At 35.5% G+C, this 15,404-nt stretch overlaps 1 protein-coding gene across 4 annotated transcripts in view; it reads right to left on the reverse strand.

Moving 5' to 3' along the window:
• Positions 1-15,404, reverse strand: part of SCAPER (S-phase cyclin A associated protein in the ER) — a 170,357-nt gene that overhangs the window by 41,295 nt on the left and 113,658 nt on the right. For all 4 annotated transcript variants that reach the window (XM_062584007.1, XM_062584005.1, XM_062584006.1 and 1 more), the window contains exons 25-26: positions 9,356-9,479; positions 1,335-1,564 (exon numbers count right to left, since the gene is read on the reverse strand). In XM_062584007.1, coding sequence (XP_062439991.1) covers positions 1,335-1,564; positions 9,356-9,479 — 354 coding nt within the window. The remainder of the gene's footprint in view (positions 1-1,334; positions 1,565-9,355; positions 9,480-15,404) is intronic.

Raw genomic sequence — 15,404 nt, forward strand, 5'->3', positions numbered from 1 at the left:
GGAAATAAAAGTGATACAATAATAGATTAAGACAAATTAAAGACAAAGAACAAGAGATCAGTGCAGCAAATTGGTCAAGGAGGGAACTGGGCAGAAGAGGTAGACATTACTGAACAACCAAATGTACTATTTGTCCCAGTGTTTCCAAAAAAGACAGATGCTAAGGCACACAAATTCCCTAAGGCTGGAAATGATATGAAAAGAATATAGAGTTTCATCAGAGGAATTAAAAAAATGAAAAGATCTATAAGTGACAAAAATCTAACACCATAAAATATCTATCCCAAAAGAGAAAGAGGTAAGACCAGATTCTAGGAACTTCTGTGAAAACATAAGCAATGTTGGGCTCTTAAAATTTGAGGAAAAAAATACAAACTTATAGGAAGGGGTAGAAGGAAAACAAAAAGCAAACCATGAGTTACATATAATGAAATAAATGTTCCTGCAAAAACTCAAACGTAAAAAGCAAGTGTATGCATGGTGGAAGCAGGGACAGGCAGCCCAGAAGGAATACAAGAAGACTGTCTGAGCACAGAGGGATGGTGTGAGGAAAGCCAAAGTCCATCTGGACTTGAATCTGGTGAAGGATGTGAAGGGCAACAAGAAAGGCTTCTACAATTATATATGCAATAAAAGGAGAGCTAGGGAAAATGTGGGCCTGGTGACAAAGGACATGAAAAAGCCAGAAGTACTCAATGACTTCTTCACTTCAGTCTCTACTGGTAAGACTTGCCATCAGCAATTACAAATAAATGATAATAACTAGAGCTGGAGTTGCATGACTTGCTGCATATAGAAGAGGTTAATATTGAGGTTACTTATATTTATCTAATGGTTAGATAAAATCATACTAGTGATATTTGCTACTAGCACTCACTAAAAATGTGCAAAGCGAGCAAAGAGAACAGCAATACAGGTCAGAATGACTTGGTCAGACCATATACTTGGATGCATAAACAACTTCTGAAAGCTAAGATAAATAAGTACGAATCTACAGAAGGTCACATAAAAACAAAGCATTTTACCTTCTGCAGACACTCAGTAATCCAGAGACAGATAAATATAGAAACGTAGTTCATTCTCCAAAGTGAATACTGAAAAAATCAAGTCTAAAATTAAATCAGACTCTCAGTTCTCTGTATTTCTGTGCCAGTAGTTTTTTTTTTCAAAGAGCAGCTTTGTTTGAGAATATAGCATTCCAGTTGTTTTCCAAGTACACATACATACTATTCTAAGTTAAAGCAGTTTGTTCCTTTCTTAAGTTATTGTAATTTTTTCCCCCCGTGACAAAGAAAAGTTTAGGTATGTTTTTTTGTTTTTTTTTTTTTTTTAACCTGATCAGGTCTTGGACTCTGCTGTTGAAGGCTTCAGCTTGGGAGGATTTGCTTTTCACTTCCTGTATCATCTTCGGTGTATTGTAGTGGTTGTGTCTGTCTGGGAAGCTGGAGATCAGACATCCAAAAATCACAGCAGTTATCCTGAGAAGTCCCGTTGTTAGACCTTCAAATATTTGCTTATTTGCACTTCTGCCTGAAGTGGCATTATGGTCATCTGGAACATTAACCTAAGTAAAGCGAAAAAGAAGAAAAAAACCAACTGTAATTCAGTAAAAATAATCAACATTTGTAGAGGAACATTTAGAAAGCTGCTTATGAGCAAACCAAAACATAATAATGAAGTAACGTACTCTGGCAGTGCTGAATATGAACATTAAAGTATTTCTGGCACAAAAAAGGAGTTTATATTCCCCTATGAAGATAATATAATTTAAAATAAATAAAACAAGTCAAAATGGAATTTAGTATATGAAAACAGAAGGAAACCTTACAGTAGCAAAGCATTTCACTATTATAATTGTGCTGTTCTTATATATAGGCAAGATTTTTGGTAAGTAAGCAAAAATTACTTTTAAAATTTGACCAGGAATAAACAAACTAATAAGATGGTTCATTTTGATCACTGCATTGTGTTATCACAAAGATAAATTAATTTTCTAGGATATACAAAGTCTTCAATAATACATAGGAAAGACAGTTATTCGCCATGGAAAGAAGAGCCTTTACTGCTGTGGGTAATCCCCTGCTTGACTGTGGAAAAACATGACATAGCATCAGAAGGCTACTCAACAGTTGTGTTCAAGATGACCAACCCTGCAAAAGTGAGTATTTTGAAAGGCCTAAGTTCCTGTGATACAGCAGGTACAGCTGTGGTTCTTCACAGGAAAAGGCAATATACTTCATAGCCATAGGAATGATCTTTGCAGTGAGGTCTAATCCCCTACGGACTTTCTCCTCAATAGCAAAAAAAAAAAAAAAAAAAAAAAAAAAAAAGGCACAAGCAATTACTGAAATTTAATCCCAGAGTGGAATTTTAATGTTTGAAGAATTACAAAAACAAAAGCAAAATAAAAAAAGAACTAGTACTACCTTGCCCTTAGAAATAGTATACTGAAATATCTGAGGAGTAGACATAGACAACCCTATGCCATACTGTAAGAGGCTTCATCTGGTAACAGTGACAAAGTATAGTGCGGAATGCAAAATTTTTCCAGTCTACAAGTAGGAATTCAGTTGTGCTCCTTAGCTTCTGCATAATTCGATTCAAAACAAATTTCATTAACTGTTGAGGTAAACAAGAGGGTAGTACATAGCTGTTTAAAGGCAGTTAGGGAGGATGAGCAGGTGAAGTTCCTCTCGATCAGGGAGAAACTGCCAGAAGCGTAAGTGAAGTGTGTGTATGGAAGATGCCCAGTTTTACAGGCAGAACACTGGCAGCGTAGATGGATCAATCAAGATACGCAGCTGCTTGCTAAATTCACTAACAGTGCTGGGCTCTACGTAGTAATAGGCTTCTGGGGAGGCAACATTGCAAGACAGCTTGAAACCTTCAACGCTGTGAACCAGTAAATCAATATTGGCTGAAATTTTATTTTTGTTCCAAGTTAAAATCATTTATATTTGGTAAATAAGTGAGGTCAGAACAGAATACTGTTCCTCCCTGTATAGGTATCAGGAGGGATTTGGTAACACTTGGTGACAAAGAACAACATGCACATTTCTTCATTATTCATTAGCTCTGAGCCTTGTGTTGGTACTTAAAACTCATTGTAATAGCCTGCTTCTGGTGATGAGCCAAGTCAGCAAGTGAGAAGTCTTTAGCTGCTTACTCAGGTTCAATAGGAAAAATAGTATTATGTTGCTCCAGTAACTTATGTTGACTAAAATAATTCATGCCTAATGGTTCTAATTGCTTAGTGAAATAGATGGATTATGCTTTATAATGTATAAATCAATTTAATGTGGCAACTTTGTACTAGGAACACCAAGTTTTAAAATTTACTAACAAATGCTACTCATTTCTTTTTCACTTAAGATAACAAAATGGTATCTATCTAACCTATTTCTTAAAAGATTTAGTAATATTTTGTCTTACAGCATTCCATTTATTATTATAATCAGGATTTTTTTCTTCTAGTTGAATACATATTTGAGGGCTATACTTTTTAAGTATTTGCCCTTAGTTACACAAATTCATGCTTTAATATAAAGTTGTCCTCCCACTTTCTAAAATAAATAGATTTGGTATTCTTAATACAATTTAAAAATTTACTGCAAAACTGATTTTTCTGATTTGATTATTGGGGAAAGTGTTTATTAAAATCAAGTGAAAGCAATTTTTTTTTTACACCACGTATGTCAAAGAGGACCTAGAAGCAAATACCCTTTTACATAAAATAGGTAAAATTGAACTCATTGCTATGCTGAATATCTTCTGTTTATGTGAATTCAATGAGTCATGAAAAATCAGTTCTTCTATGGAAGAAATAATTAATTGGATAGTGTGAAAATGCGTTAAGATTTATGTTCAAAATTAATTGGGATGTTTGTAAAATGATGTATTATTTTGCTTGTTGATTTTATTTTTGTGTTGATTATACATTAATTATATGAAGAAAAACTACTGTTTGTTGAACATAGGCTATGAATGAGTAAGGTTAAAATGTTCCACATTCATATTTCTAAGCACAGGTTTTAATAGTTTAACTGACAAATCGACTGGTACAATTACATACTTAAACTGATTTGTCAAGTAATTGGTATTTCTAAAGCAAGTGTTTCCAAAGCACTGAGAAAAATAGGAGAAAATGCAACCAGTGCTCAACTATTCAACTCATCCAACAACACAAGGCTATTTTAAGGTTTTTGTTGACTACCTATGCTGGGCAAAATCCTGACTCCTACTTTCTTTAGATCAATTCTTGAACAAAAAGGCGCTGATGACCAGCTTCTCAGCCACGATACCGCACCCGTAAACCATTCAGCAGAGAATCCCCACTGCACAGGGAATCCCTTGCTCGGGCAGAGCTGCCCTAAGCTCTTCAGCTGTGCCCAGCATCTAGGATTTAATCTGGCAAGATGCTAAAATATATGGCTCCAGTCCAGTAAAGCACTTAGGCACACTTTTAATACAGTTGAGAATGTAACTCCTACTGACTCGTGTCACCACAACTATAGCTGTATATCAGTGCACATTTTACATTTTTTTTGTGTGTGTGTATGTGTGTTAACAGAAAAAGTTTCCAGTTAACAAGTAAAGCTCTGTAACGGAAAACTCATTTATGTTTTTAGTTTCCTCGTAAAGAGAGAATCCTTCCCAGCCATGAATCATTTTAAATATTGAGTTGTTAAACCTAAATGGAAAGCTCTTCAAAGCTTTCTGCAGTGTCCCCTTTTCTGTTCATTAGGCCAATTACACTGTATTTTTCTTCCACAAACAGTGGCGTTTTTGTGCTTTCTGCACGCTAAGTCACTGGGCTTGCCTCAAAAACATTCTGGAAAATGTACATTTTTAAACAGCGTCTATCAGATGTCCGACTTCCTACATAGTAACTAATGAACTGAAGAAATAGAAGCTGCCTGCATAGTCTAGGAGCTTAAGATGGTGCAGATAAAGCTTCTACTTATTTAACTCCCTACTTCACAGTACTTAAAAGCACATCATTATTTCTTCTATCCTAGCCCTTCTTAAACATTTACTACAGGATTAACCTACTGGCTTCCCACTGGAGAGCAAAGCTACAAAAAGTAAGTTTTTGGACTTTTTAAATTTACCTCATTAAAAAGAAAGAAAGGAGCATAACTTTTTGTGCTTTTTTACTTTGCCACCATTGAGTGATGCCTTTGGATGGCACTGGAAATGGCCTGATTCACAGAGCTGACAGCCATCTGAAATACTTTTCCACCAACCTTGATACATTCAGGTGCTGGTCTTCAGGTTCCCAACTAAAACGGAAACCAGAGAGAGGGCGCGTGTTTTAAGCAACTCTGAGACTGGGAGAGTGACCTGGAGGGTAGACCCTCTCCACACAGCTGAATTACTATGGATCAGGAGTATTGTCAACACCCTGCAGATGACTTATATTTTCATGTCGACATCTCCTGTAAGTGGCTATACTGTACCCCTTTATCCATGTCTTGTAAAATCTTCCAAGTGGGCACCTCCCGTAACACTGTTAAAAGGCCTGAACACTACGGAGACTGAAAATTAACAGGAATGTAATTTCAAAATAGACTAATCAGCTGAGAAGCACCAAAATGCCTATGCATTTGCAATTTGTCATCATCAGCGCAAACAAATATGCAACCGCCTTTGCTGTTGCATATAGAAGATTCAAAAAAAATGACCACAGATGCTTAAGAAGCTGGCGAACAGTAGAGGACGTAGACTGTCACATTTAAGTAGCACTGCATCCAAATTAGATGGCAGCACGTTCCAGGGAATAAATGGGACAGAAAAACTACTTCGATGGCTATGGATATCCAGAGTAGTTTAAATCCAATCAAATCGATTGTACTTTATGAGTAATACTTCATAGGCTATTTGTCAATAATGCAGACCCCATATTTAAGCACTGGATTTTGGAGAAGAAAAATGTAACAAGCAACTCACGTTTAGATATTTGATCTCTGCTTACATTGCAATGTTAATTTCACATATTTTTATGTTCACTAATGATGTTTTATTTAGAATTTTCAGATATTAGGCATTTAAAGACCGCCTTAAGAAACAACTCATACAGTACTCCAATTAAAATTTTCAAAATCTGCCCCAAGGATATAAATGGTAACCAACTCTGGAAAGTCAGACTGCTGGAAAGAGACTTGTAAGAATTTTTACACTATCCTGACTGCTTTTTGATTCTGAGGTCAGGCGTACATGTAATGTGTTTATATGAAGTTATCTACGTACTGGAATAAAAACAATCTGATTCTGGCCTTCAGCAATTAATCTTAAGCAGAAAGAAAAAACAATCTAAAAAAGAATTTATGTGCAGAAAATTAACAATGCATGTGAATAAACCAAGTGCTTAGCAGTGATTCTGTCTCAAGATAGTGATTTATAATTCTATGTAGCGTGTGATTTGAAAAAAAAGTAAAAAAGAATCCATGTATATATAATATGTGCATGTAAATTTTGCATATAGATGTGAATGAAAAAACATAACAATAATGTCTCCATTTGTAATTCTTAATAAGTATAGATTTGTATTATGCTTTAACTGATAACAGCAGGTGTGCTATGATTTGAATAAATGAACAAAATCTTCTAAGACATTTTATTTGACAAGGTGGTCTTGTCCAGCTTGTTATCCTGAAAAGCTTTGCAAAGTTTCCTTTTGATCTATCTGAGAACACATAGTTAGAAAACAAATTGTCATGCCTTTCGTGGATTATCATGAAATCTTAAAAGGACAGTTATCTGTAACAGATAAATATCAATCTATTTATAAAGCAGATAAAAATGATTTATAAATGTATGTGCAGAAATGTATGGTTTATACAAATAGCTCTTTTCAGATATCATAATGGAAAATTATTTGACAGCTGTCACTTGACTAGAAAAAAATCCAAACAAATTAAAAAACTATCCTTACATGCTTACTACAGTCTTACGTAATTACTCATTTCTTTCAGTGTAAAACCTTCCAAAACATACAATCATAGACGCTCTCATTATTTCACAACAATCCTCTAGCTACGAGAGACAAAGAAGAGCAGAGATAACAGTTTGTAGTTAAGTTCCAGCATAACCACAAGACTTCCGTTAATGTAGGTAGAGAGGTTTGATCCATTAACCATTGAAATCAGGAGTACGGAGTACTACTGACTTTGATAGCCCCTGAATTATACATTACCTGAGCCTGAGGTAAGGAGATTAAAAAAGACAAAATAATACGAAATGCCTGCAGAAAGTTTTCTACCGGTTTCTCAGGTATGAGATAAACAGGAGGAAGGTCTAAGCAGGAAACTTCAAATAATTAATTGGGGCAGGTGGGATGTCATGAAAAACAAGAAATAATCTACGAATGATGTTCTATCCATTTCCCATTGATATGCAAAGTTTCATTAGAGAAAAAAAAATTCTTTTACACAATTCCTGAAGTAATACTTTCTATAACGAGAAAAATATTATACCTATGTAAAGAAAATTAATATTTGGTTGCCAATAAAAAAGATTTTTTAAATTCAGTTCTTAAAAATACATAGCTCTGAATTTTAGCTTATATAACCATTGCATTATATTTTGACGAATAAAAGCAAAACTAAACCCATATGAAGTTGTTTGGATGCAAGGTTGAGATTTGTTGCATTTAAGAATGTATAGAAAGGTTTTCTCAAACTTTATTCTTTCTGGTTTTGCATTCAGCAAATACTAGCATACTTCTACTTGTTTATTAATGTGCCCTGCAAATATATGCTCTCATCTGTTACTCTTGATATTATTTGGGTTTACTTTCCAACAGTCAGGGGGCAACACACATGACATGAGTAAAGGCAGCACCATACAGCTCACCAAGTTAGGAATACTGCAGAAAGTTAAACTCTTTAGATGGGTCTGCTGATGGTGTCTGTTAATATTTTGGTGATTAAATTAGACAGTGCTGGCCATGTGTCTTTTTTTTTTTCTTCTTAAAAAAGAAAAGAAAGAAAAACTCAAACTTGATCTATTGTCTTTTCAAGAGAGGGAAAGAAAAAGGACAGGTTAGGGTCAGAAAAGTAGTACTATGTTTTTTTTATGAATTACTTGAATATGTATTTCATGAAATTATGAAGATATGCTAGTTTAAGGGCCAATTTTGCCTGAAGATAATAGAGAGACTTTATGCAAAGGAAATAAAAGCCCACTGTGGATCAAGGGCAACATTAAGCTTTAATTACAGCTTGCTGCAGTTCAAGGGTAATATTTAGCAACAGACGGAGACGAGCTCTAAGCATAGTGAAGTTTTCTTATGCACCATCTTTGACGTCCAGGTGGCTGACATTTGCTGAGAAATACACTCAGTATTTCTTCAGGAAAAGCTCAGGTGGGGCTATGCACACTGCTACACTGAGAAAGGGGAAAGCGTTTGGCATCTGAATGAATCTCTTCACTTGTGAAGCGCTGATGGATTGTGTCTCTTGAGTAATTAACTGCAGAACCTGTGCTCTGCAGAGAGCGAGCGGTGCTGTGCCTAGCCCAGCACCATGCCAGCACCGCTCGCAACAGCTGCGTGCAACCTGATACCTGCAATCCTCTTGGAAAGGTTTGGTGAAGAGCAGTGAGCCGGCAGCTCCACAGCGGGCGCTGCGCAGGTCGTGCTCAGCTTCGCTTTGTTTGCGTCGGGGCCCTTTGGAGTATCTTTTGTAAAGTGTTCGTCAACAGTCCTCTGGCTTGTTGATTTGAACAGAGCCATGTAAATTATTTAAGGTACGTACATAACTTTTCAATTAACAAACTGCTTGGCTCATGGAAATACATACACACAATTTATAACTAGAAAAGCAAGACTAAATATCTCATGATGAGCAGGTCATGATGAATTAAAAATGAGTTTTCAAATAAAATATTTAATGATGTTTCAAATTAAATGAAACACTGGAAAATTAAAACTTTCACAGTTAAAGAGGCCTGCTGTTGAACCACTTTAGCAAATCAAACTACAGCAAGATACTGAACTGATTTATACTCCAGATATTGAAACATATCAGAATCAAACACACAGACAGAACTCAGACCAGTCTATATTTTATATATTACTTCAGGGTAAATTGAAAAAGAAAACCACAGATTAGAACACTCTCCACTCACTGCAGTTCCTTGTATAGACTCTTTTGCAGAATTAATTAGCAGAAGTGTATCAGTTCATATGGACATACAGTAGATGCCCAGTTCCCAAATGCACATAGCAAAAAAAGTCCCTATTATTTCCAGCCTTGACTCTCTCATTTTCCCTCGTGTTCTACACCTCAAATACTCTATGACAGTTGTGAACTGTACAAATAGTTTTCTAAATTAAGATAAATATTCTACATACCATAAACTGGTGCATCAACAGGTCCATTAGAAAAGTGATCTTATTACTAAAAAGAATATAGGTGCAGTTTTCCGTGCAGTTACTGCAAGTCAGGCTGTAAGCATTTACTGCGTTGCAGAGTGACCTAAAAGATCAGAAGGAAAGAAAGAAAAGAAAAGTTACTTTTTTTCCTTCAGTAAATTAAAAGCAAATATATTGGCGGGAAGAACATGAAATTACCACCTTTCAGTAATTTATTTTCTTAAAGTTAGATTCGAAGTAAAACAAGAAATTAACAGTGAAATAAAATAAATAAATATTGACTTGAATATAGTGAGGCCATACTAATCAGAAGTCATGTACTGCATGGCTACCGGATTCTTCTATATTCAGAATTTGGTTTCAAACTAACTGATGTGCCTTGGAATACACAATTTTTAGAAGCCTGAACTGTGTGACATGAGGCACCGAACGCATTTTTGTAAGCATAAGCATGCACATGCAAGCATTCTCAGCATTTTCTCAGTAAAAATCTAATATAAGTTTATGGGCATACTAGAGAAGTACTACACGACCGAACCTATACCGAATATCAGATAATTGCATAATTTGGACATGTAATGTTCTTTTCTTGTGGTTTATGGTTGGATCACAAATAATGTGAGTATAAAAAATCTTTGCTAGCACAGTATTCAAAAAAAAAAAAAAGTACAAAGACCTGTATGAAATAATTCACATTACACTGGGACCAGCTTTAGAGAGAAGCGATTCTGCAGTAACGAACGGAGAGAGTCGAGTAATTTATTCTGAGTAAACAAAACTGAGCAGGTTGAATTCCTTTCCAGAAACTCCTACTGACACATGGTGAACCACTGATGCACGAAGTACAGTCTTTAAATGTCAGTGTAAAACTACGATAGCATCAACTGACCTACGCTCGTGTCGGGCGAGAAAAGAAAGCAGCTTGCAGTCCTCAGAGCCGAAAGTAAGTCACAAGCACAGCGAGCCACAGACATTCCCAGCTATGCCCAACATGCCCAAGCATTCTTTGCGCCACGTGCAGTACTTTGCATCCGCTCAAACTAAGTGCTCTTCGCAAGACACCATTCCCAGAGAAGCTGGGACCAATCCTAGAGAATTTACTCCCAGAAAAGATAAATCTGACCAGGGATAACACTGCTTTAGAATAAACATAAAATTCATTTCTTGGACTTTGCTTACCACAAAAACTATCACTGTTATTATACAAGTATGCACACAGACGCACAACACAAATACATCATAAATATATACAATAATAAATAAAGATGGTTAGCAATTCGAGTTGTTTGTCTAAAGTAAACTAAAGAGAAAAAACTTTGATTTTTTACGCATAAAAAATGTAACTAAATTCAAATAGGCTCAATAAAAGAAAAAAAAGATGAATCGTTAGCACTGTCGAAAAGTCATGCACAAGGGGGACCGGCAGCAACAACCAACAAGTTATTGTAGAGAGGTAACGAAGTCGGTTTCTAACATTACAAAACGCAGACTAATATATTTCTAAAAACACAGTTGGGCTTGATGCTTGGTTTTTTCCGAAGCTTTTTTTTAAAACAAAATTATTTATATAAGAAAGGAACGCTGCTTTAGTTACAATATATTGCTATGACCGCTGGTGACATCGCGCGCTCCTAGAGGGGCGAACGGCAGCGTCTGCTGCCCAGGTATCGCATTTCTCCAGCAGGAAAGGCTGGAAATGTTCAGGAGCCAGAAAATTTAGGGTAAAAGTTTTTCTTTTGTGTTTCTAAATTGTCTCTTCTTCAGCTTGAAAAGTAATTCCTTACTTAAAAAGGAGCACTACTTTGTTCGGTCTGATCTTTAAAAATGTGAAGAACGTAAGTAGTGTTCACTTGTTAATATTCTGACACATCACCACATTACTAATTATATTAATATTACTGTATTGCTAATTAATTTTAATGTACTAATTAAATCATTTGCAATCTGCACTTCACAAGGCAGGAACACAATATTCAACCATTATTCATTGAGCAATGGAAGCTTAATTTTCACCTCTTTCACCTAATTTTCATCCTACAATGATAACACCTATGTAAAACTCAATTAGCATGCTGCATATCTATATTGCTTTTTATTAAAAAACATGCTTTGCAACAAGGTTCTCGTTCCTATTCCAACTGTTTAAAGATATATATTTATTTCACTTTCCTTGGTAATACTGAAAAAAATTTTCATTAGGCACCTACTTTTACTTTTTACGGCAGATTATCCCCCAAGTGAGCGTGCGTATTTATGTGGAAAGAGAGATGAAATTATTTTGGTAACTTCTATTTTCAGCTGAAAAGAAAATGTTTTAGATCACCACCTTTCTTTTGTTATCAGCTACTTTAAAGACTAATTATATTTAAATCTAAAAATATATTTTTCCAAAGTGCCAAATTTGAGGTTGGTAGGTTAACATATTTTGACAGCGTTTCAAAATTTTGTAAAGTGATTTAGTTAATTCACATCAATAAAGTCCTTTACATATGGTATTTTCAAACTTGCCAAGAGAAAGATTTATTTTACATTTGAAAAACAGAAACTTTCCAGTTACATGCAGAACAAATCCAATGGCAATAATGCATCCTGCTTTTTTATTTCCCAGATGACTCTTACGTCAGAAAAAGTGTTTGAATTTTCAGAGATTCAAATATTACATCGGAAAAGGGGGCATAAGCAAATGGATGTCAAATTAATTTTTCACAAGACAAAGGGCGCTTTTAATTGATATCATAAGGCTGCTAACTCGGCCTGGCGATGATTCGAATGTATTTAGACATGTTCGGAACTAAGATTCAGCCCTACAATTTTTTTAAATTCCAAATGGGAAGCGTCAGCACAGAAGCAGTCCCCAGGTGGTCCGCAGTGTTAAATGGCAGATTAAACACAGCACAACTAATTTCTTTACTTTAATCTTATTAAGAGAACAGCAGCTGTCAACTGTCACCATTTCCGCGCGAGGCCTCCCAGACAAGCACAGAACACTGCGAATGTCAAGCAAGAACTTTATTTAACTACCAGTTAAACTCTGTAGGCTGAAAAACTGAATACTTTGGGGGTTTTGCCTGTTTAAAGCTCTAATTGCTCGTAATTACAAAACTGGTATCTCAAGCGATATCAAAACTCTGTTGAAACAAGGAAGTCTGAGCCTCACGCGTAAAGCAGCTGTTTATCGATTACTGATGTTGCTCTAAACTTTGTATCACACCCACAAATCAGCTTTAAAGCTGTTAGACAGCATGTATACTCAAACCACATAAGAAGTCTACCCTGTGATGTAAGGCTTTCCTCTGGGGTAGATCCAATTATAAAAACACTCACTATAATACATAAACTTTGATCCAAAAAAGAAACCTGTCTTGAAGCTAGACAAAAATACGCATCTGTATATTACATTTATTTTGCATAAACATAAAAGAAATAGGAAGAGGATTCATTTCAATCAGCATCTTCAAACTAGATCCCAACCGTTTGTATGTATGCATGTGATCTTCTTTTATGCTAGTACATCTCCACCTTCCCCAATCTGTCTAGTAACAACAAGCTGACAAAACGCATCCTTTATTCTCTAATATTGAGAAAGCAATAGTGTCCAGCCACACAACTAATCCATGGTAGTGCGTTAGGATATGCAGGGGAGATGTCACAACTTCTGCTCTATAAAAATCAAGGCATTGTCAATATATAATATTACCTATTTCAAATATAAAGCATTTTAGAGGAATTTCAACTTCAGGAGATGGTAAATGAAAACACTTTGATTATCGATGAAGAAATCCACCCAAAAACCTCTGTTTTGATGTGAAATAATAAAATTAAACATTACCAAATTTAGGATGGGTTACTTGGTTGTGAACTACTGTTTTTACTGAGTTTGAATGTTTTGCAGCGCTCTGATGGGGAAAGAAAGCAATTGGTATTGCTATTTGAAAAACCAAGCTGAGAGGAAATGGGAGGTCAGCTTTTACCAAAAAAGCTGGAGAGAATGATCATATAGTGGAATGATTAATGAATCAAGCTGTGATTATCAGTTGAAACAATTGAATTATTTTAAGATAAAAATTGCAGTTTAAGTCTTGAAGACTGCACAGGTCTTTGTATGTCACTCAGGGGGCCTATGACTCCCTCAGGAATCCTCAGACACTAAAGACTCAAAATTAATATTTTGTCTATTTTTTACATTATTTAAGGTTATCTGTTTAAAAAATGGGCTCCAATGTGTAACATAATTAATGAAGAGAAAACCCATCACAAGTTCTCCTTTAAGATGCTTCCAAAACTAGACCAGAGTCTCATTCTGAATCCCACTCTCTCAATACTCTGAATAAACTATTATAAGGCAAGTGACAAACAAACACTTAATTTACCCTTGATGTTTACAGGTATGATAGGATCTGATAGACCTCTCCAGACCCCCATTGCAAGATCTGGCTCTCAATCAAGAAATTTCATCACAATTCAAGAGATTATCCTTTCGTTAAAAGAATTTGTCCATATATTGCATGTTAAGGCAATACCGCTTGGTCCTTGAGCTCTGTCAGCCTGAAATCCAGCTCTGAGACAAACAGCAAGAGCACCCCATAAAGAGAGAAGACACTACAGGTTTTGGGTGTTGAACTTACAAAGACATCATTCTTTTTAGACTATCTCTACATCCTTGTATCAACTGATAGTTTTCAATGAATGATTCTCTAGAGGGAATAACCTTGCAAGGAGGTAAGAAAGCTTGTTTTCCACTTCAGGTAATAAAATTTGGGAACGATCCTACGGAAATGCATGAACAGTGACAGTGTAGGTCAAGAAAGGTACACTCATAAAGCAAGTAAAAATAACAAAGAGCAACTTATGGAAACACTTCTTATCTCATAATCCCTATTTTTTATTGAAAATACTACCTATTTGTATAAATCCTATCCATAGTAATATGCAGGCACTATTTTCTACTTATTACACGTATAATTCTGGTCCAAGCTGTTTTATCATGATGATAATTGCTTTAAATGAACAATGCAGGAAGTTCTATGAATAGAGAAGATACATGGTAATAAAAACATCTTAAGTTTCTATCATGTTTGAACTTGCAACAAGAGTCCTCCTTTGTTCATTACAGCTACTGCTAATTTGTATTTAAAAGTGCTAGTTAGCCAAGAACTCAAAGGATTTTACAGATGTTAATTTGTTAAACCCCAACTCTTCCGTTAGCAGATTTGTTAAAAATACATCATGGCACAAAGGGGCTAAAAGAGGTGCCCTTACGCAAGGCACCAGAGACGACGGGGATCACATTCAGGTCTTGATCTTCAGTCATGAAATTGTTTTGCTATGCCGTTCCCATTTGCTTTTCAGTAGAAGCATATGACAAAAATATCATAAATATAAGAAATATTATAAATAAAAAGATAAATAACATATCATATATAAAAATATCATAAAACTCTGAAACTCTTTGAAAATCTGCTGGCTACATGTTACTCCCTGAACAAATATCAGGAAAACTACAAAACACTAAGAAATAATGTAGTTGGACAGTAATTCACACATTAACATCAATAATAAACTACTATAATCTCATGCTTTCCCTTCCCCCTTTTCAGTGCTTTATATGAAGAGGAAAAAAATTGCCCCAATGTCAAATGTATCATCTGTCTCATACAAATGTCACATCTTTTTCACAGCATTTGCTGTCCTGCCAGTCTGACTACCAATCTGGACAGTACAAAACAACAGGCATATTGTCAAATCTTTTGTTAATAAAGCTTTATCTTGTAGACATGGGATTAAAGTTCTGAGCTGCACCATGCTGCCAGGATTTTGGAGAAAGAGAGATGTAGATAATAGCCCACGTAATCTCCTCACCTCCTTGTAAATAGCTTACCCTCATCACAAAACAACAGACAAATTCCCAATTTAGGATGAGTACAAATGGTTAAATATTGCAACAGAGCACAAACAATCTTAGCTAAATATAGGGGTGTCCTTCAGCAAAGCATGTTTGGCTAGGGAAGGCTGGAAGACAATTAATAAA

Source organism: Rhea pennata, chromosome 10 (genome assembly GCF_028389875.1).
Source record: "Rhea pennata isolate bPtePen1 chromosome 10, bPtePen1.pri, whole genome shotgun sequence".
Classification (NCBI taxonomy): domain Eukaryota; kingdom Metazoa; phylum Chordata; class Aves; order Rheiformes; family Rheidae; genus Rhea; species Rhea pennata.